Source organism: Rousettus aegyptiacus, unplaced genomic scaffold (genome assembly GCF_014176215.1).
Source record: "Rousettus aegyptiacus isolate mRouAeg1 unplaced genomic scaffold, mRouAeg1.p scaffold_m13_p_19, whole genome shotgun sequence".
NCBI classification, from domain to species: Eukaryota; Metazoa; Chordata; class Mammalia; order Chiroptera; family Pteropodidae; genus Rousettus; species Rousettus aegyptiacus.
This window is the reverse complement of record NW_023416294.1, coordinates 158,280-182,581: the sequence shown is the minus strand read 5'-3', so window position 1 is coordinate 182,581 and position 24,302 is coordinate 158,280. Positions and strand designations below refer to the sequence as shown.

The window sequence follows — 24,302 nt, the reverse complement described above, 5'->3', positions numbered from 1 at the left end:
TGTGACTGACAGAGCAGTACCTGGTGGGAGCTACAAAGCAATCTGCAGTTGGTCACTGCCTGAGCTGAATCTGGGGTGCATAGAAGAGAGAGGTCACACTGTGAACCAAAACCTGCTGCCATGAGCACTGAGCATGAGGCAGCTCAACAAATTGGCCAGGGCACCCCAAGGCAAGCTGCCAACTCCTGGCTAACCAGTAAGGCTCAGAGAATGGAAAAACTTTGGGAACTATGCAAGTTGGGTAGATTGGGGTTTCAGGGCATAACTGGTGGGGGTGGTGAGTGGTGCTTACCAGATTCAGATTTGCCACCGGGGGAGGTCTGAACATAGGAAAGATGGCAGTGGTCCCTCTAGCTCTTACCCCGAAGCCACAAATCTCAGTCTTTTTCTGTATGTTTCTGGCTCCTCCTTTTGTTTCATTGTAATATTCTTCCATTTGAAATTCTCTAGTCATCTGTCATCATTTCCTTACCTCAGCCCTTGAGTAAAGAAGTTTTGCTTATTTTGTTATAAATATGTAATTAACAGTCATTGCATCAATGTACAACATATTAACTTTTCCTTTTAAACTGTTTCTCATTTTAACTCACTTTTCTATTTGCAGATTTAGTTATATACTTATATCTAACTTTTCCACCAGATATCATGTTTGCCTTAACTGTTAATTCTCTAAACAATTCCTCACTCATAGAATCAATTGATTTACACGTATTTCTCTTGGCATCACAGGCAGACTTCATTGTCTTTATGAAGCAATAAAATTTTCCTTTAGTCTTGCTTAATTAACATTCTGGGATTTTCTTATACAAAGTTAAATTTTTATTAAATCTATGGGGATTTAAGTTGGTATATGTTGATAGAACATCTGACTAATTTATTTTTCAGAAATGTGGTAATAACATAGTTCTTAATCTTACTAGTATAAGAACTTTTGGATTTTAAAGATAAGATTGATTTTATTATTGAAAACTTTTTGAACAACAAAAGGCCTATTGCTGCTATGAAAGAAGCTTTAGAAACATTTATTAACAAATGATCTAATAAGCCAGATGAGATTCTGGGTATTTAGAGTTTCCAATTTTATGAATACATATAATTTTAGAATAAATAATTTGTTTCTGAATCACTTTGAAATTATGTAACAAGTGTTAAGCATGACCTAATTTTCTTTAACTATTGCATGATTGGTCTTTAGCGATTGTTAAAAAAAAAAGTTTTCATCAAATAATTTTTAGAAGACAGTACCCTACTGTTGACCTAGTTGTAATCTAAAACTTTGGAAACTTCTCTGCCTATAGTTTATTACAAAGTTAGTGATTGCTTCAATTTGAGAAAAAACTCATAAGTATAAAGATAGACCAATAGTTTTTCATGCCCTTATGTTATAAAAGTTTTTTTGGCTCCTACAAAATATAATAATTTTAAATTTTAAGTGTTTTTCTTTCATTAAATGCTTTTTAAAAAGTCAAACAAAACACCTAATAAATTGATATTCTTTTGTTCTATAAAATTAATGTAAGTAAAGCATATATATAATACATTGTTAAGTTTGAAAATTTACATAATAATTATTAAAATTACATAATATCTCTTAAATTTCTTGTTTATTAAAACAGGAAGGTGGGGGGGTAGTGAGGAATTGATTCTATTAAAACATTTAGACATTGACGTTATGAAAATACAAAAAATATATTGTCTTTTATTTATCTTTCTATTTTCATGTCCACAGACTCATTTCTTTTTGGTTTTTTGTTTGTTTGTTTATGAAAGTCAATATACCTCTCAGCTAATGTACTTGATTGAGGAAAAGGTATCTACCCATTTACATGCATTTGAAAATGAAGCATCACTTAGCAATTTTTTTTTCACTTTTTAGCAATTATGTAGATTCAAAATTGTGCCGGGAACAAAGGAATCAACAACGAGGAACTTAAAGTTCTATTAAAGAAAACAATGGTAAGTAATTTGCTTTATTGTGTTTATTTAAATGCTTAAATATTATAAAGAATATGGAAGAAACTTAAAGAACTGATGTGCAACTTGACACAAATTTAATTTAAGTAAATGTTTGTTAAAGTTAAGCACTGATAATTGAAAGCTTACCATTTGAAGGTTTATAATTCACTGTCATAAGTATTCACATTGTTGGGCAGCTGTCACCATTTATTATGTTCTAGAACTTTTTCATCACCTGAATATAAATGCCTCACATTAAGCTCTCATTTCCCATTTCCTTCTTGTGTTTAGCTCTTTTCAACCAATAATCTGTTCTCTCTCTCTCTCTCTAGAGGTACTTATTCTGCATATCTTATACTAAAACAATTAGGTAATAAGTCACTTGCGTTTGGTATGTTTTACTTAGCAAAATGTTTCAAGGTTCATCCATGTTGTAGAATGTGTCAGAACTGTATTTCTGCTTATTACCTAACAGTATTATATTGTACAGATTAACAATAGCTATGGTATTGTGTATATCTATTCATCTTTCCATGGGCATTTTGGTTATTTCCTCCTTTGGCTATTATAAATGGTGCTTCTATTCATATCATTTTCAATATAGTGGATAGAAATATCTCAAATATCTGGTTTTTTTACATTTCTTATTTTCAAAGTCTGACATTAGGTTATTTATTTTTTAAAAAGATTATAGGGGAAAATGTTTGCAAAGTCTTCTACTAAAGATGTTTAGCAAAAGCCTCTTGGTTAGAGCGCTTCAATTGATGCAGAAAAGTAATTGCTGTCCGAACTTAAACAAAGTGTGTCTTCACTTGTAAATGATTTGCTCCTTACTTTGTGATTTCTATGCTATAAGAAACTTGGTAGACAATTACAATATCATTCTAGTCTTTCTCTCTGATTTGCTCATTTGTTTATTTTTCATGTCTGTTTACTTAGTTTTTTGGAGGCATTTAACAGGGTAGAAGTATAAGCAACACATTATTTTAAATTGTGAATGCAAAGGAAAAGATCTTGAAGAAAATTAAAAGCACTACTGCATTGAATGCAGGCATAACAAGAGAGTGAAAAAACCTTATTGCTGATATGGAGAAAGTTTTAGTGGTCTGGGCAGAAGACCAAACCAGCCACAACATGCCTTTAAGCCTAAGCCTAATATAGAGCAAGGCTCGAAGTTGTTCTAATTCTGTGAAGGCTTAGATATGAGGAAGCTTCAGAAGAGAAGATCGAAGCCAGCTGAGGTATATTCATGAAGCTGTCTCCATAACATAAAGTATGTAAAGGTAAAGCAGCAAAGGCTAATGTAGGTGCTGCAGCAAATTATCCAGAGAACTACTTAACATGACTAACAAAGGGAGCTGTACTATACAACCAGTTTTCATTGCAGACAAAACAGTCTATTTTGGAGAAGATGCTATGTGGGACATTCACAAGTATAGAGGCAAAGTCAATGCCTGCCTTCAAAGCTTCTAAGGAGAGGTTGACCCTCTTGTTTGGGGCAAATACAGCTTAAATGGCTTTAGGCTAAAGCCAGGGTTCATTTTCTATTATGAAAATCCTAGAGCCTTAAGAATTATGCTAAGTCTACTCTGCCTGTGTTCTGTAAATGTAACTACAATCCTGGATGACAGCACATCTGTTTTCTCAGTATTTTAAACCTTCTTTTGAGTCCTCAAGAAAAGTAATCTTATTAAATACTTCTACTCATCTACAATGCACCTTGTCACCTAAGAGCTCTGATGGAGATGGACGCTGAGTTTAATATGGTTTTTATGCTTGCTAGCACAACACCCTTTCTAAATCAATGAGTGATTTTCAATTTTAAGTCTTATTATTTAAGAAGAACATTTCATGAGTCTTGAGATCATCTAATGATCTCTGTGGAAAAAAAATCTTTTCTAGAAAAGAAAATATTCCTTATTCTAGAGGTCATTTGAGGATTTATAATTCATGGGAACAGGTCTGATAGCAACAATAACAAAGGTGGGAAAGAAGTTAATTTCAAACCTCACGAATAACTTTGAGGCTTCAAGACTTCAATAGAGGTAATGACTGCAGATGGTGGAAACAGCAAGAGTTTGAGAATTAGATCTGAAACCTGAAACCCTGATTGAGTTGCTGCCATCTCATGGTATACTTTAATAGATAAGAAGTTATTCTTATGGATAGTCAAAGAAAGTGGTTTTTTGAGATGGAAAGTACTCCTATTGAAAATCCTATGGAGATTGTTGAAATGACAATAAATATTTAGAATATTACATAAACATAACTGAACAGTAGTCATGGGTGAAAGAATTAATTTCAATTATGAAGTTCTACTGTAAATAAAATGATATCAAACAACATGTATGTTTAAGATTGATTGATTGTTCATGAAAGGAAGAGTCAACCAATACGGCAATGGTCATTTTTGTCTTACTCTAAGAAATTAGTGTTGCAACTCCAGCCTTCAGCAATTAACACCCAGATCAGTCAACAGCCATTAACACCAAGGACAGACTCTCCACCAGCAAAAGAATTATGATTTTCTCAGAGGATGGTTAGATGTGTTGGCAATAAATTATTTTAATTACGGTAAACATATTGCCTTCTCAGACATAACACTATTGGACACTTAGCAGACTGCAGTAGAGTATAAACATATCTTTATGTTCACTGGGAAACCAAAAAGAATTGTGAGATTATATTGCAATATTCACTTTATCAACGTAATCTAGAATTGAACTGGCAATGCCTCCAAGGTATACTCATCTGAGATAATGGCAGAAATTAAAGTTGTCTTGCCACAGGTTCCATAAAGAAGAAGAATTAAGGCTTCTAAATGGGCAATTTAACCTAGTTAGGACATCAAGAAAGAGTTTCCTAAGAAAGCAGGATGCAAATGAGAAAGGCAGTTTCACAGCCATTTTGGTGATGATAGCAGGAGTTTTTCATGCAGGAAGCAGTTTGAGTTTGAAAAGCTGAAAGCTCAATGCAACACAGATGCTGGTAAAAGATGAATGAAGAAGTAGGTAGAGATCAGATTTATCTTGACCCTGGAGACCTTGGTGTGATAATTCTTGGTGTTATTTGGTGACTATTCAGAGTTTAAACAAAATCAGAAGTGTCTATTTGTGTTCTAAGGGATCATTTTGGCCATAGAATAAATAACAGTTTGGATGTGTGGAGACTCCCTTACATGGCAAATAAAATGCTTTTTGTAAAAGAGCCATTATTGTTATTAGTGAAGAATAATGAAGGTGACTCAGGTGATTATAAGGTAAAATGTATTTGACTCACTGAAAAGGTTAATATAGATAGTGAAGGTGAGAAGTGTGAAAGACACCTGTCAGTTTGAACTAGATGTTTTTGTGATTTTCTTTTAAGAATAACATCCACATTTAGGAAGAAAATATGGCCTAGATGATGGGGCTTTGTTCATCCATCAGGAGACCAAATCAAAGTTGTGAGAGAAACATGAGAAAAACAGCAAGAAAAGTCTCCTGGGTCCTAGATGAAGAAGCCCTGTAACTAGGGAAAAAAATAATAAATCACAATGCAAAGGGAGGAGGTAGGATGGGGCCAGGACATGATGATGCCCTATTCTGAGGAGCTGACTGTGAGAGACCACAGTAGCCTGCAGCTGCAGACACCTCAAAATGGGGCCACGTATTCAAGCGGACTTTTGCAGTGACAGACCTGTTCCACCTGAGCACCAGCAACCAGTCAACTATGCAGGGGGCACCAGGGACATCCATAGGGGCAATTGAGCTTTCCAAGTGAAGGTCAGAGGTGAGGCTCTCTTGCAGACTGAATATGTGGATGCAGCACCGCCATGGCAGAGACATCATCAAACAGGATAGCATTGGTCACTCTATTCAGAGGACCCCCTCAAAGTCTGCCTCCCCCAACTCAAGGACCCACACAAGCCACATCCAGGTGTGACTTTGGCAAATCATGAGCTCTTTGCTGAGCAGTCAAGAGTCACAGTAGTGGCAGCTGGCCTCAGTTTCTGGTATGATTTCTTGAGGCCACATTCAGCACAGTGTCTTTGGATTGCTTGCCAAATTTTAACAGGTGGACACAGAAGGGTACAGGCTGGGGCTAAACTTGGCCTGTTGCTGATCCCCTCTCAGGACTGTGCCATGGGACACCTACCACACAAAGCCATTCTAATAAAATCAGGACACTTAGGACCTTTGCTTAGTACAGAGAAAAAGACGCTGAAGGGCAGCCAAAATGGAAAGACAAAGAAGCAAACCAAATGAAAGAACAGAACAGAGCTCTGGGAACAATGGATTGAAGCCATCTAATAGATGCAGAGTTCCAAACACTGGTCATAAAGACACTTGATGAACTTAGGGGTAGTGTAGATGCATTCACCAGGAACTTTAACAAAGTAATTAAAAATAAAAACATGAAAATAGGAATTATAAAATGGGACCAGTCAGAAGTGAAGAACACATTATCTGGGATGAAGGTGTATTGGGGGGTGGAGGGAAACAGAGTGGATAAAGAAGAGGCTCAAACTAGTGATATGGATGATGGAGAAGCCAAGGACACTCAAACAGAACGGCAAGGAAAAAGAAGCCAAGCGTATATTCATCTATGGAGCCTATTGGACACAATTACATTAAAAAATATCCATACCATGGGGTAACTGAAAGAAAACAAGAAGTTGAAGAGCTACTTGAAGAAATAATTATGGAACAATTCATTAACATAATGAAGGAAACAGACATACAAAACAGGAAGCTCAAAGTCCCAAAAAACAGGTCCTAAATAGGACCACCCCAAGACATATCCTAATTAAGATGACAAAGGTTAAATACAAAGAGAATCTTAAAAGCAGCAAAAGAAAAACAGTTACTGATGTATAAAGGAGCACACAGAATACTGGCAGCTGATTTCACAAAAGAAACTAACCAGGACAGAAGAGCTTGGCACAAAATATTTGACATGATGAAAACCCAAGATTCACAACCAAGAATACTTTATCCAGCAAATCTATCATTTAGAGTCGAACAGATAAAGAACTTCCCAGTCAAAAAAGCTAAAGGAATGTATACACACCAAGCCAGTATTACATGAAATCTTCGAGGGAATTCTTTCAGAAGAAAAACATTTATCAAAAACAGGAATAAAGGATGGTGATAATTGCGTTGCTACTAACAAGTACCTAAAATGAAAAAAAAATTAAGTCCTCCAACCCAAATATAGACTAGCTGAATGAATATGAAAACAAGACCCCTACATGTGCTACCCACAGAAGACTTACTTCAAATTAAAACACACACACATACAGTCTAAAGAGAAGGGGATAGAGAAAGACATTACTTTCATGGAGCTAGAGGGTATTGCATCAAATGAAATAGGTCAAACAGAGCAAGATAATCATCACATGATTTCAAGTACATGAGGAATCTAAAGAACGAAAGAAAGAGTAACGACAATAAAAAAGCAGTAATAAACTCATTGATGCAGAAAAAATTTGAGGGCTACTAGATTGGAGGGGGCTTGGAAGGATAGGGAAAAAGGCAAAGGGTTTAAGAGGTACAAATGGATAGTTGCAGAATAGATGAGGAGATGTAGAGTGTAGCAACGTATTAAATATGTAAGGGGGAAGAAGGGTACCGGCTTAGTGAAGTGATCATTTGGGATCATGCAGACCTCTGATTATTAGGATGTACAACTGAAACAAAACAACTATAACTGAAAACTTACTCATTGAATTGTACAATGTAAATATGAGTAACAAATGGTTTCTTATATTTTGATAAAGCCAGGAAATAAAAAAAACGGAATCACATCAACAACCTTTGTTACCTAATGTTTCTGAGAGTCAGGAATCTGAGGATGGAATAGTGGGATTTTCTGGTGAAAGTCTCTCAGTAGGCATCAGGAATTATCTCAGAGACTGAATGTTAGAGCATTTGCTTGGAAAGCTGTTTATAATGTTATTTACAGGTCGCTTTTTTTTGTAGATGTAGAAACTCAGTTCTTCAATGCCTGTTCTTCATATGGTATCCTCAGTTCTTTGTATCATGGTTTTCTCCATAAGGACAATTCACAATATGTCTGATTTACATTATCAGAATAAGCAAATGGATGATGGGCAAGAAACCATTCCTATCTTTTCTATTGACGAAGTACCATCACAGCCTGTTTGCTGTATTCTGGAAGCGAATTATCAGTTCCAGGTCACTGTCAAAAGAGAGTAGAGTACAGCTTGACAGAGCCAGAGGAATAGAAATAAATTTTTGAGTTCTTTAGTGAATAGACATTTATATAACTTATGAATTGCTCACCCAATATGTCTATTATTTACCTGACACCATACACAGTTATTACAGTATTACTGAGTATAACCCAATGGGACAACATAGGTGAACCAAGAGGCTGTTATCTACGTGAAATATGTCAGACAGAGGAAAGCAAATACCACATGATCTCACTTAGGTGTGAAATCTAAAGACAAAGTGAATGAGCAAATATAACAGAAGCAGACCCATAGATACAAAGAACGAAGTGATGGTTATCAGATAGAGAACGGGGTTGGGAGGCTGGATGAAAATCAGGAATGGATTAAAAAAGCAAATCAGTAGTAACAAAATAGTCATAGAGATGTAAAGTACAGCATGGGAGTGACTACTTAAGAATAAAACATTACTTCAGGGTCATAAATATGTCTCAGAACTAAATAGAGATGACAATTCCACACTATTAAGTATGCTGAATTATGCTGAATTACACTGAATTGCAACACTATTTTCTTCCTAAATTTTGTTTCTTTTTAATTTTTAAAATTAAATTTATTGGGTTGACATTAGTTAATACAATTGAATGTTTCAAGTGCACACTTCACAAATACAACACATGTATTTTGCACTGTGTTCAATACCCAAAGTTAAATATCCTCTACCACCAAATTTTGACCCCCTCTGCTTCTCCATAAGAACAATTCACAATATCTGCTTCTCTCTTCCCTTTTCCTCTGGTAAGCACTAAACTGTTGATTGTGTCCATGAATTTCCACTTACTGTGTTTGTGTGTTGCTTTAGATTTTGTATCCCATGTGTGAGTGAAATCCTGTGGTTCTCAATATTTTTTAACTGACTTACTTCACTTAGAATGGTGATCTCAAGATTGATTCATGTTGTTGCCAAGTCAGTAGGTCATCTTTTCTTATGGCTGAGTCATAGCTCATTGTATGTATGTACCAAATCTTTATCCAATCATCTATCAAAAGTACTTTTGTTTTTTCCATGTCTTGACCACCCTGAATAATGCTGCCATGAATATTAAATGTATATTTCCTTACAAAAAAATAATTTTCAAATTATGGCTAAAGAGACTCCAAAGAAAGGTTTCTGTGTCATAAGGTGAATCAGTTCTTAATTTTGGAGGATCCTCCATTGGTTTCCCATAGTGGCTGTACCAATTTACATTCCTCTCAGCAGTGGATGTGGGTTCCTTTTTCTCCACAGCCTGTTCAACACTTGGTATTACTTGTTTTGTTTTTAACAGATATTCTTACATAACCTACATCTAGTCTAACCCTAAATTGAACACTGGCTATCTATCTCACCTTAATCATAACCCTAAGTCAAAATCAAACCCTAAATCACCTTGGCACAGCATCAAGCATAATGTTGTCATCATAGACTAAAAGAGAGAGCAAAGAATTGAAAACCTATTTAAGGAAATAATAAGTGAAACTTTTCAAATTTGGTGAAGAATACAGATATAAAAGTCCAGGAAGTGCAGAGAATCTGAAGCAAGATAAGGTAAAGAGGCCCACACCAAGATAACAAACCAATGTGGGTGAGAATGTGGAGGAAAGGAAGCCCTTATACACTCTTGGTGGGATTGCTAAATGGTACAGTCTCTACGTAAAACAGCATGTAAGATCCTTAAAATAAATTAATAATTGAACCACTTTTTGCCCCAGCAAGTGCACTTGTTGGTGATTATTCAAAGAAAATCAGAACACAATTTTGTAAAGATGTATGCACCCCCATTCCTATTCACGGCGGTGTTATTCACAGTACCCGAGATATAAGAGCAACCTATGTGTCTATGATATACAATGGGATACACAATTTATGATACCTATACACAATGGAATTGTACCATTTGCCACAACATGGATGGACTGAGAGGGTATTGTACAATGTGAAATTTCAGTCACAGAAAGACACATACCATATGACCACCCTCATACACAGAATCCAAACAACAAAAGAAACAAACACACTAAACAAACCAGACTCACAAATGCACAGCACAAACTTGAGATTGCCATGTTTCTAGATATTTCAATAACACCACGTCATCTTCTATGTCCCCTTGGATTTCCTAGTCAAAATGATTTACAAATTTAAAGACCTTTCCTGGATGCCTGCTCTAAGCTTTGTTATCAAATTTATACTTTAAAATAAAACTTCTAATAATGGTAAAAAAAAAAAAAAGCAATAAAAGTTTTAACATAGAAAGAAGTGTAAATTATCTATTTACTATTACATAATTTTACCTATACAAATTGATTGACTTCAAAAGAGCTGTTGGTAACTACAAATACAATAAATTAAAAGATATAAATCATCCTACAAAAAATTGTTCCTGTACTCTAACAATGACCTTTCTAAAAAAAAAAAAATTAACAGAAGGCCCACTTACTATAGTACCAACATGAATAAAAATCAGAAATATTTTTTCAAAGATCAAAGGCATATATACCAAACGCTGTTAAAGTATTTTTTTAAGTCACACAAAAATGAAAATATATTTTGAGTACATGAATTAAAAGATGCACTATGGTTAAAATGCTTATACCACCTAAATGACCCACAAATTTATGGTATCCTTGTGTTTCATTTTAAAATACAGTCAGAGGGTTTAGAATACTGTGACACCCTTTTTTTTTACATTTTAAATATGCAAACTCTGGTTGTATACTTTTGACAAGATTACAATGTTTGTTTTCTCTATTCCTTAGTAAAAAAAAAAAGTTTTCAACTACTCATATTGCTCTTAATGAAAATTATATCTTAGTCTCTGCCTTTCAGCAGTTTTAATAATATTTGACAATGTCTGTGTGTGTGTGTGTGTGTGAGAGAGAGAGAGAGAGAGTTTATTTTGTTTGAGGACTGACTCTAATTTTTTCAGACACATTGTCCAGTCATTATTTAATTATTTTTATCTTATTATTTCTTTTTTCTTTTCCCATTCAGATTGTCATTATTCTCATAGCACGTTATTTCATAGAGCCCCAAAGTGTTTTGATGTTCTCTTTTTTTTCTCTTATTTTTTTTCTTTTATTGTTCATGTAACTTCTGTTGACATAACTCAAGTTTATTGTTTCTGTGCCACCTTTGCCTAATATAGTTCTGCACTTGTGATAGTTGCTTATTAATTTTTCTCTTGTTTTCTTCTTGTCACCATTTTCTCATTTCCATTTGATTCTTTCTCCTAGTTTCCATCACACGGCTATAATTAGTGCATGCTGTCTAGTGTTCCTTTGACCATTCAAACATAGTAATCAAACTAATTTTTAATGCACTGTTTAGCAAACCCTATACACCTTATGATACATATACACAGCATGTTACTCACAAATGCCACTTTGATTTTACATCCCAAAAACTGCTTTGTAACTGCCAGTTTGTCCTACTTAATCCATTCCCTCTTCCCAACATCCCCAACCCTCCATCCCATCTGACAATGATCAAAATATTTTCTCTATCAATGAGCTACTATCTGTTTTATTTTTACTTTAGATCCATATGTAGTGAAATCATGTGGCATTTCTCTTACTTCTTCTCACCTGTACCACTCAGCACAATATGCTCTAGGTCCATCCATGTCATTAAGGATGGCATAATTTTATTCTATTTTATGGTCCAGTGGTACTCTGTACATATGTGTGTCACTTCTTTACTCACATCTGGATTGGTGGGCATATACGTTGTTTCAATAAGGTCACTATTGTAAATATTGCTTCAATGAACAAGGAGAGTGCCTTAGCCTTTTTCAATTATTGTTTGGGGATTTTGGAAATGAATACCCACTCATTTGATGTAAGATTGCTATGCCAGCTTGTTGTTGCTGTTTCTAATTTTATGAAACATATTTTCCATCACTTTACTTTCAGTCTGTGTGTGTCTTTCAATCAGAAGTGCATCTCTTGTGGGCAGCATATAAAGGACTTTGTTTGCTTATCCTTTAGCCACCGTATATCTTTTCCTTGGAGCATTTCATTTACGATTTAAGTAGGGCAACAAGGTTATAGATGTGTAGTGATTGCCACTTTATTATTTATATTTTCTGTCTTCATCTTCTTCTTAAAGAAGTTTCTCAAACCTTTCTTGTAATACTAGCTTGGTGTTGATAAACTCCTTTAACTCTTCCTTGTCTGGGAAGCACTTTATCTATCCTTTAAATCTAAATGATGGCCTTCCTAGGCAGAGTATTCTTGGTTATAGTCCCTTTCTTTGCATCGCTTTGACCATTTCATGCTAATCCCTTTCTGGTCTGCAATGTTTCTCTTGAGAAATCACCTGACAGCCTTATGAGAACTCCACTGTAGGTAACTAAGTGTTTTTCTCCTATTGCATTTAAGATTCTCTCTCTGTCTTTAGCCTTTAGAATTTTGATTATGTGTCTTGGTGTGGGTCTCTTTGGTTCGTCTTGTTTGGGACTCTCTGCACTTCCTAAACTTGTTTAGGAATCTTTCTTGACATCATTTCTTTCATAAAGTTTTCAACTCCTGGCTCTCCTTATTCTACCTCTTGATCCCCTATGATGTGAATGTTGGTATTCTTGATGTTATCCCAGAGGTCTCTTAAGCTATTCTTATTTTTTTTATTATTACTTCTTTGTGGCTGTACTAATTGGGTTCTTCCTACTACCTAATTTCCAAATTGTTGATTCGGTCTCCTACTTTTTCTTTCCTACTGTGGATTCTTTCTAAAATATTTTAATTTATGTTATTGTATGTTTTATTTGTCAATGGTTATTTCTCTGCATGACCAGATATTTTCCATATACATTTCTATATTTTCTGTATTTTTTGCTCACACTTTGTACAGAGTTCACTGAGCATTTATATAACTGGTGCTCTGAATTCTGCATCTGGTAGAGTCTCCATTTTATTCAATTAGTTCTCTGGAGTTCTGTTTTTTGTTTGTTTTTTTTTTTTTTAAATCTGGGACATGTTCTTTTAGTTGTTCTTTTAGTTGTTCTTATCTCTCCTCTAATATTTAATTAAACCTCTGACCTTTCTAGGTCTGTGACATCAGCCATAGAAGCTTTTCCTACTGGAGAGACATGAATATCTAGACTCTGGGTTTGCAGCTTTCTATGGCTTTGCTTTTCTGATATGCAGAAAGAAATTTATTGATTTACAGTTAGTCCAACTTTCTTGCTATTGTTCCTTGGAATGTTGTAATGCTAAGTACATTTCCACAACTCTTTCCATCTATAAGCTGTGTAATACCTCTCATCGTAGTAGCCAGAAACTGAAGATATGCTAAACACCCATCACCACATTAGTAGAAACATAGTGTGGTGTATGCACACGTGGGAATAAGACTTAGTACTAAATCTGTGTAAGCCTGAGTCACACCAAACATAAATTCCCAATCATAGTGCTGAGAGGACAAACACCACTTAGTATGTACTATGTAATTTCATTAGTATAAACACTAAAAGGTGAAAATGAATGTGAGGAAAAAATAAGAACATAGCTCTCTGGTCACAAAGCTATTTGCTTTAGCAAGATAGTAATGAACATTCACCATACACAGAAAGAAATTGAGATAACAATGACTGAAAAGGGAGGATTCAAAGATCCAAGTTCTCAAAGGGGAAAGGAGACAAGAAACACAGAGAAAAAAACTAGGTGTGTGTGTGTGTATGTGTGTGTGTGTGTGGGGGGGGGGGGTCTTTTTAAAATATTGGTAATGTTACCGAGGGACACTTTATAATGATAAAGGGAATCATGCACCAAGAAGACATAACACTTATTAATACCTATGCTCCCAATAAGGGAGCCCCATAATATATAAACAAATACTAACTAAACTAAAGGGAGAAACAGCAAAATACTATGATAGTAGAGTACCTAAATACCTCATTGTCAGATATGAACATATCATCCAGAAAGTCAATAAGGAAATAGCATCCTTAAAGAACGTATTAGATCAGATGGACATAATTGAAATAAACAGAGCCTACCATTCCCAAAGAGCTGCTTCTACATTATTGTCTCGTGCACATGGAGTATTCTCATGAATCGACCACATACGAGACACAGAAATAGCCTCAACAAATATAAGAGAGTTGAAATCATACCAACCGTATTCTCTGATCATAATGCTTTGGAACTAGAGATTAACTGAAAAAAAAAAAAAAAAATCAGTAAGAACCACCAATACATCGAGACTAAAAACATGCTACTGTAGAATAATCAAATCTGAGAAAAAATAAAAAGAGAGATCATGAGATACATAGAAAAGAAATAATGATAGTAAAACATGTCAACTTTTGGGACATAGCTGAAGTGGTCAGAGGAGGAAAGTTCATGTTATTACAGGCCTAACTCCAAAAACAGGAACAAGTTCAAATAAACAACCTAATGCTTCATCTTCAAAAAGTTGAAAAGGAAGAACAAAAAGCCTAAAGTCAGCAGAGGAAAGAAATAATCAAAATTAGTCCATAAATAGATATAGTTGAAAAATAAAAAAAGAAAGAAGAAAGGAAGGGAGGGAGGGAGAGAGGGAGGAAGCGAAAGAAGAAAGGAAGGGAGAAGGAAGGAAGGAAAGAAGGAAAGAAGGAATGAAGGAAGATTAAAATACAACAAAGAGCTAGTTTTTTAAGGAGGAGCTTAATAAAATTGACAAACCCTAGACTCACTAAAAATAAAGGAAAAGAACACAAACAAAATCGAGGATGAAGAAGGGGAAATTATGACTGACATCAAAGAAAAACAAAGCATCATGCAGGAATACTGTGGAAAAGTACATAACACCAAATTTAATAGACTAGGAGAAATGGACCAATACTTAGAAAAATTCAGTCTTCCTAGACTGAATCAGAAAGATAAGGAAAATGTAAACAGACCGATCAGCATTTTGGAAATTGAAACAATCATGAAAAGCCTACCAAAAAGTAAATGTCCAGGACCAGAAGGCTTCAGGAGTGAATTCAAACAAACATGCAAAGAACATTTAATACCTATTCTCCTCAAACTCCTTCAAAATATCGAATAGTAGGCACCATGTCCCAACTCATTTTATAAGGTCAATATTACTGACCTTATCTTTACCAAAATCTGGTAAAGATAACACAAAGAAAAAAACTACAGACAAATATCTCTCACGAACACAGATGCAAATATCCCAAATAATACTAGCAAAAGAAATACAGCAACATATGAAAAAGATTATACACCACAGATCAAGTGAGCTTCATCCCAGGGGCACAGGGATGGTGCAACAGAAGCAAATTGATCAACACCACATTTTTTTCACAAATAAAAAAATAAGAATCATACGATCATATCGGTACCTGGGGAAAAAGCCTTTGACACAATACAGCCTCCATTTATGATCAAAACACTTAACAAAACTGGTGCAGAAGGAAAGTACTGTCGGGAGCCATTAAGAGACACTGAAGAAGTCACGTAGCTGATAGCCATGAAGCAGCTGCTGCTGCTGAGACTGCTTAAACAAAGGTTCTAGGAAGCAGGGTGTGGAGTTAAACATTACTGACCCTGGAGGGGAGGTTTGCCTCCTAAAGAAATCTCCTTAAGATAGTGGAATGTTTTACAGCCCAGAAGGGAATAGGAACTTATGTAAATGTCAGCATTCCTATGGTAATGTACATTGTGCTTTGCCCTTGTACTCTGTACTTTACTATTGTACTCTGTACCCTTACTATTGTTTCCTGTGCTTTGCTGGAGCCACTGTACTTTGCCGGAGGCAGCCGGGTAAAGTCGATCAGTACCTGATAAAGGGGGGTGAAGCCTAAGAAAAGAGAAGAAGATAGGAAAGCACTTCGGGAGGCCATACAAGTCACTGCTGCAGCCCCGAGTTTATTTAGCACAGCCTTTTTATAAGTTTTTGGATACAATAGCAAAGCACAGGGTACAATATAGTAAAGCACAGGGAACAATAGTAAGATACAGAGTACAATGGCAAAGCACAATGTACATTACCATAGGAATGCTGACATTTACATAAGTTCCTATTCTCTTCTGGGCTGTAAAACATTCCACTATCTTAAGGAGATTTCTTTAGGAGGCAAACCTCCCCTCCAGGGTCAGTAATGTTTAACTCCACACCCTGCTTCCTAGAACCTTTGTTTAAGCAGTCTCAGCAGCAGCAGCTGCTTCATGGCTATCAGCTACGTGACTTCTTCAGTGTCTCTTAATGGCTCCCGACAAAAGGGTCCCCAGGTGTGGCCAAAAATCATAGGCCCATCATGGTAGACCTGAGACCAGGAGCCACTCCTGTTACATACAAGCAATATCCTGTGTCGGAGGGAAGCACACCTGGGAGTTCAGGGCCACGTCCAGCATTTGCATAACTCTGGCATTCTACTTGAGTGTCACTCACCTTGGAACACTCCACTCTTACCAGTTAAGAAGCCGGGAGGGAACATCTACCACCCTGTCCAGGACCTCTGCCCATCACAATGCAGTGGTACCATCCATCCAGTGTTCCTGAACCCATATACCCTCCTGCCTCTCTTACCATCCATCGCAAACTGGTTCACTTGCCTAAATCTCAAGGACAACTTCTTCTGCCTCTGGTCATCACTGGCCGGCCAGCCTTCTTTCGCCTTAGAGTAGGAAGACCCACATACTGGGAGGAAGACACAACTGACCTGGAGGAGATAGCCACAGAGCTTTAAAAATTCACCCATCCTGTTTGTCGAAGTACTGGCCTCTGGGAAAACATCAATTATGAAAAGAGTCTCATCATAGGCATATCAGGGAATCAAAGAAAAGACAAAGAACATAAAGCTCTAATCAAGAAAATGAAAGAAAACTCCTCTAACCTGCTGAAGGAAATAGATGTACAAAGTCCAGAAGGCACAGAGTTGCAAAAAGAATGAACTAAGACACATTCCAATTAAAATGCCATGGTTAAAGACAAAAAGAAACTCTTAAAAGAATCAAGAGAAAAACAATTCTTGACAGAGAGGGAGCTTTCACTAAAGTGTCAGCTGATTTTTTTTCACAGCATCTGTGCAGGCCAGAATAGATTGGCAAAAAATATTCAGTGATATGACTGTACCCAACAAAGCTATTTTGTCAAATCAAAAGATGAAAAGAGTGCTTTCCAGGTGTGCGTGCGCAAACACACACACACGCGTGCGCGCACACACGCGTGCGTTCACACATAAAAACAAGTGCACAGTAACTAAAAATGTTTATCAATACTAAACCTGTGTTTCAAGACATGTTAGAGTGAGTTCTCTAGGAAGAAAAAAAACTCAAAAAAATAAGAATAATATATGAATAATTACATATTGGTAAAATATTGATGCAAATGAAAAAAGGTTAAAAGCTCCAAAAGAAAAAAAGATACAATATCTGCATAGATATAAAAACAAGACCCTCACATGAGCTGCCAGCAGGAGATGCACGTCAGGTCAAAAGACACAGACTGAAAGGAATAAGACAGAATAGGATACACAATAAAAATGGAAATGAAAAAAATATACAGATGGGTGAGCAACTCTTATACCCATCCAATACATTAAAACAAATGCCGTAATGAGAAATAAATAATATATGCATCCAACACAGGAGCGCCCACATACGTTATTGACTGATGTAAAATGAGAGTCCATCTGTAATACACACATAATAGGACACTGTGACACTGCATTGAAACCGATGGACAGATCTGCCAGATAGAAAATCAACAAGGAAATAACAGCCCTAAAAGACATACTAATCAGATGGATTCGGAAGATATTTTTAGTGCATTTCACCCCAAAGCAGCCAAATAGATAGTCTTCTCAAGTGCACAGGGAACACGTTCCAGTATAGACCACTTGGTTTCTTAAGACACTACCCAAGTATCAGTAAATTGAAGAAGTTTGAAATCATATCAAACCATCTCTAATCACAATAGTATGAAACTGGAAATCAACTACGAAGACCAAAGAGAAGATTCAGACACATAAAGGGTAAATATTATGCTACTAAACGATCAATGGGTTCACATGAGATCAAGAAAGAAATCAAAAATACATAGGGAAAAGAATATGAAAATATAGCTGCTTAAATTTTATGGGAAACAGCAAAGAGTCTTCAGAGGGAAATTCATAGCATTACAGGCCACCCTCAAGCAACAAGAAAAAGCTCAAATCAGCAATTTACTCCTGCCTCATCAAACAAAAACAGGACAAAAAAATTAATAACAGAAATTAAAGAGGAAAAATAACTATGAACTCTGCAGATATACAAATGATTATAAGAAAGCGTTATGAGCAAGTTTACGCCAACATATTGAAGACGCTAAAAGAAATGGACATATTTCTGGAAACATACACTCTCCAGGATTGAGTTAAAAAGAAATGAAAACTCCAAACTGCTCTACTATCACCAACAAAAGTGAATCAATAAACAGAATGTCACACACACACAACACAGAGGAAATGAATGAATGAATGAATGAATGAATGAATGATTAAATAAAAAATAAATAAATAAGGCATTACAAGACCACATGACTTTATAGGAATATTTTATATAACATTTAAAGAAAAATTAACACATTTTCCCTCAAACTACTCTTAAAAATTCAAGAAGAGGGAAGGCTACCTAATTACTTTTAGGAGGCCACCATGACCTTGATTCCAAAAACAAAGACATCTAAAAAAAGAAAAGAAAAATATAGCCTATATCTCTTATGAACAGGGATTTAAAAATTCTCAACAAAATATTAGCAAAACTCTCGCCATCACCCTGGCTCTGCCTGACCCCACCCGCCAGAGCTGCCGAGCCTCACCGCCCCGATGGCCATCGGCCGGTGGCCTCGGACCTCCTCCTCGCTCCCGGTGCTTTCCCAAAGGTCGCGTTCTGCTCTGGCGCGACTCGGTGCTCTCCAGGCTTGGCCGCGATCCGGTGCCCTTCTTGGACCACTTGTCCCTGGGATGCACCGAGGCCCTCACAAATCCGCCCTGGGCATAGTCCCGGGCAGCAAGACACTTTGGAGGAGAATAGATCTTTGAGATCCAGGCTCGAGGCCTCGGCCAAAGAGGCTGGCCATAGGTACCAGGAAAAAGAGAAAGAAAAAAAAAATTCCCGTCAGATCACTTTACCATGGACTCAGGATTCTGAGATCCGGAGCGGTGGGAGCTCAAAAGGGCAGAGTGCCTGGGTGCTCTCTGAGGAAAGTCAACCTTTCTGCTACTGCAGTGCTCATGTTGAACTCCGTTTTCATACTGGATTCTAGCTAACTCCACCAATCAACCAACAAACCGTCCCCCCAACCAAGCAGCCAAGTGAGAAACATACAAGTACTAGTCATTTCATCCTCTTCAGATATTTGGGTCGCTCAAGTTGGGGCTCTTATTTTTGGATTTTGTCTCCTTTTCTCTTTGCCCTTCCTCTCTCTTTTTTGTTCTGTCTCCTTTGGCTAATCCTAAAGTCCAAAACGTCCCCATGTACACCTTTTTCTACACTATGTAATAGATCTATGTGTCTGTTTCTGCGTCTCTATCTTGCCCCAAAGCTGAACATTTCCACCCTGCAGGAATTCTCAAACAGGGCCCTCCCTAATGGCGACATGATTTCTCTAACTCAGAGATATTGTCCACCTGTCCTCCGGAAAGGTGCACCGCTTCATGTCTCTGAAAACAATTCATGAGGACACAGTTTTCACTCAGGACTCATGGCTGCACACTAGCGAGTGACATTTGTCACTTTATTGGAACTCTGGGCAACCCGTACCCAAGGAAAATGTAGGCAGGCCCTGATGATTTGGTGTGCATTTCCTTTACCGTGAGTATGGTTGAACGTTTTCTTCCTGTTTGTCAGTAACTGATGTTTCTCTCTGATCTTCTGTCGGCATCCTCCTCTGCTATTGGGTTTGTAACCTTTGATTGATTTTTTCACTTTAGATTTTGAACTCTGCCCGAATTGGGGTAAATGAGAACTGTCTCGTGTATATTGCCAATCTACATCTGCATGATCATTTTGTCCCTGTGTACCTGCGTTTCTTTCCTCTGGGGTTTGGTTCGGTTTGGTTTAGGTGAGGGTACTTTGGTTTGGTCTCGCTTTGTTCTCTTTTGATAGGCTTTGTTCTGTAGTTGCTGTGCAGGTATTAGACTCTGCCCCCTCGGACACAAAATCGTTAACATCATCCCTTCAGTGTGTGGACGCCAATCAGGTGCAAGAAAATATTTCTTACTACTGAGGAAGAGGAGACAAAGCTGGAGGGTGTGGCCTAAGGAAGTCTTGAGGTGGGCCAACTGCAAGATGGGGTGGGCCTATGGCCTGATCTCCTTCTAGTCCCAGAAACCTTGCGCAAGGCTCGCTGCCCTCGCGCCTGCCCTGGCGTAGGGTTCCTCCCTTTCCCATGGGGCTTGACACACCCCTTCTCTGTAGCCCCCTCCACCCGGCAAAGCAGCAGGGCCCCTCTCCCTGCACTTCCTCGACCTCTTCCCACCAGGGTGGCATCAAGGCGCCCAACCCAGTGGCTCAACTCAACTGGCTTCCCCCACACTGGACTGCGGGGACCGCTTCACCCTCATGCTGACCTGCCCCCATTCATGATGCGGGCACAGAGTGGCTTGGCAGAAAAAAGCCTCTTCCATCCTGGGTTTTTCCACCTCACACTGGTGACATCCGGGGGCCGGTCCATACTCTGCGCCAAGGTGTCCCGCACGGTGCAGAACATGAATGGGAAGCCTGGCCTCTTTCTTGCCCATCATCAGCCATCAGCATCCTGTATTCAGGCCAAACCCTGGTGTTTCTGGCGTATCCTGCTATCTATTGGGACCTGGATGCGCCCTGAGAAGCCCTGCTTCATGTCATGGCTGACCGCATAAAGTGGTCCTGCGGAGCTGGTCTCCATTGTGACGCGGATTAAACAGCAGGAGGCCACTTTGCTCAATGAAGCACAATACTCACGAGACCAACACACGTCAAAGCCACCTCCACCCCCAACCCCCACGGCGCTCTCTGTGCTTCACACTCCCTCGCACCTCTCACGAGCAAAGCAAAGCAAAACACGCATGATGCGCTCCTGACAGACGGCCTCCCTTCCCTGCCTCGGGCACATGTGCATGCCACATCCCCTGCTGACCCACGGCCCTGACACTCGAGTAGCCCGAAGCTGGTCGCCACTGACTCCCCTTTGCCGAGCCCCTGGCGCTCCGCGCTCGCCTCCGTGGTAACTTAACTTAAACATCAGGAGGCCACTTTGTTCGATGAAGCCCCACACGCACGGTACCCACACACGGCTGAAGACCCCGGTCCGAGGCAGGAGAGCAAGCCAAACTTGGAGGAGGGCGCCGTGTGATTTTCAATTTGCTGTGCTTCGGGCGAGAGGTGCGAGGATGCGTGGAGCACGACGAGCGCCGTCGGCCTTGGCCACGGATATAGCATGTGTTTGCATTTTTTGAGACAAGTGGTATGCTGCTGCTTACTCCGGGTCACCAGGGAGATCGGCTAGGCAGGACCGCTTTATTCGGTCACGCATGATGTGAAGTAGTGCTTCTCGGTGCAAATGTGGGTCCTAGCGGCCAGTGGGAGACACCTGGAGACACTGGGGATTGGACCAAACCCTGGCTGCTGCTCGCTTCTGATGGGCAGAGGCCGCGGATGCTGTTAACGTCCTGAGCCACACGGGACAGCCTGCAATGGACCATCAACCTGGCCCCAGTTTCACTAGTGCGATGTTGAGAAGCCCAGGCACAAAGATTGTTTCTTGCTAAGTAACATTGTGCCCGCCTCAGGACGGAAGCAGGTCACCGTGAGGCTGACACGACCTTGGTGTCCTGTGTCGAAGGGAGTCAGTTGAGGTGAGCCACTGGGTTCAGCTTGGTGATGGCCTCCCGTGGGAGATGGAGCTGCAAATGTCACCTACAGAGATCCCCACTTTTTTGCTGGTCCCGTGGGGTCTCTGGCCTGAGGGCATGTCAAGCCCCTCCGGAAAGGGAGGAACGGTTAGCCAGGGAAAGGGTGAGGGCAGTCAGCTGCGGCAAAATGTTCTGGGACTAGAAGCAGTTCAGGCCACATCCCTGCCCTTTATCCATCTGGCCCGCCTCTAGGCCTTTTTAGGCCACACTCTCCAGCCACCCACAGCTTTGGTCAGCTCAATGAGATTTCTTTTCTGACGTGATCAGCATTTGGACACTGAAGGAAAACGGTAACAATTTCATGTCCTTTGTTAAAGTGAGAAATACCTGCAGATTATAAAAAAAATGAAAGCACAATACCACAAGAGAAATCCAACCAGCAAAACAAATGTGCCACCACCCAAACCAAATGACAACAATCCATATCAAACCAAATCCAAAGGATGAGAAACGTAGGTAAAGGACGAGAAAATGGCCATTAATCTATATGTCAGCAATGTACATGACCAAGATCTCAATTATCCAACTGAGGCAGAGCTGAATATCAACATTTAAAGACAAAATCAAAAGGTGAATGATCCAAAAGAAAAGGAGCATGTACACAGACGGGTACAAAGAAACATCAAATGCTAACAGACAGCAAGAAGATGTTGAACCTTCTTTAAAATCAAAGTAAAGCAAACCAATACGGTCATGGCCCACCATTTTCTACCATACAAGTTGCCCAGAGTGGAAAGAAAGTGATAAATGACACCCGCTGGTGTGCAGGATTGGATACTGGAAGGGAAGTGTGTCCTCGTGCATTGGTTGAAAATCATGAAGTGGTAACACTTTCTGAAGGACAATTCAACAACATCTATTAGATGTAGAAATCATGATGCCCCTGAGAAAAATCCTGTAACTTTTCTAATTGCACCAAGATATAATAAACATTCAGATGCAGATACATGGGTATATGCCATAGTGCAGAGAAGCTGTTCGTTGCAAGAGATTTTTTTTTCATTGCCAAAATAAAAAAAGACTTAAAAAGAGAAAGTAAAAGCAAGAGGAAATCGGGAAAGAAGAGCAAAATCCTGAAGCCTGCATCCTGAAGCAGAATCCTGTGAATAGCTTCAAACGACATGCATTTTTATTTTTTTTTCTTTTTCTATCTACTTACGTATGTATTTATTTTTGTTTGTTTGCCTATGGATTTCTTTCTTTGTTTACCAAAGTAGTGTGGTGATAGGTTTATGAAGCTAAATTATGTATGAAAAGCCAGTTAAAGGGTAGCACCTCTTTAGCAAAATGGGTGACTCGAGTCAGAGAAACCCACGCACGCTGACGTTTCTATGTCCCATGCTCAGGATCTCAGAATCCTGAGTTTCTGGGAAAGTGAGCTGATGGGTAAATTCTACTTTCTTCGTACCTTTGTGGGGATTTTCCATTTTCTATCATTGACATAGGTCAACTATCCATAAATAAACAAAAAAAGTCCTGGATGCTATATGTTATTCGATGGTCATCAAGCATTCTTCCGTGCTTGCACAGGAGAGTAGCAGAAGCACCCCAAACATAAGTTCTCTTTCTTCTGAAGGTGAACATGCTGTTGAGAGCTCAGTTACATTCACAGGTTTCTTACAGAAACAAATTTGTCATGACTTCTGGTTTTCTGATCAGTTGCCTAAAAACCCACTGCAGGAATTGACGTATAGGAGAAAACACAAGTCCCTTGGAGACACGTGCTAAAGATATAACCTAGCTTTAAAACTTGACATTACTCTTCATATTTAAGGCTATGTGATGGATAGAGGAATCCACACATTTTGAAATTATTGTGCCTCCTGTACCTTCATTTTCTAACCTTTGCTTTCAACTCAAATGACTCTGGAGCCTTTTTCTGTTTTTGTTGTTGTTGTTGTTGTTGTCGTTGCTGCTGCTGTTGTTAATTTTTTGTTGCTGCAAGTCATCTCGAGGTAGTCTGATTTTCCAGCCATTAGACCCATCGTAACGAGTCTAGCTGATTGCAAGTGAACATGTAGGCTGTCGTCACTGGCTCTCCAAGATCCAAAGTGTCCCGTGCACAGAAAGTGAGACAGTCAAGCAGCCGGTCAGCCCTCAGATGTGATGCAGGTAAGTTTTTGGCCATCGTTGCTTCCTAAGTTTCCAAGGCAGTAATGGAGACCGACCACTTCCAAGGTCCCACTGTAGAATTCATAATTCTCCTTTGATCCCTAAGTGCTTATAATCAAAGTTGGTTATCATTTTTCCGATCTGTGATCTCA

The 24,302-nt window shown here is 38.6% G+C and overlaps 1 protein-coding gene across 1 annotated transcript in view; it reads right to left on the bottom strand.

Annotated features, from left to right (window-relative positions):
- Window positions 1-20,709, bottom strand: part of SRY (sex determining region Y) — a 40,672-nt gene extending 19,963 nt beyond the window's left edge. The window contains exons 1-4 of the mRNA XM_036235744.1: window positions 20,680-20,709; window positions 18,963-19,161; window positions 16,692-16,802; window positions 15,861-15,942 (exon numbers count right to left, since the gene is read on the bottom strand). Of these exons, the coding sequence (XP_036091637.1) occupies window positions 15,861-15,942; window positions 16,692-16,802; window positions 18,963-19,161; window positions 20,680-20,709 (422 nt within the window). The remainder of the gene's footprint in view (window positions 1-15,860; window positions 15,943-16,691; window positions 16,803-18,962; window positions 19,162-20,679) is intronic.
- Between the last annotated feature and the right edge of the window lie 3,593 nt (window positions 20,710-24,302).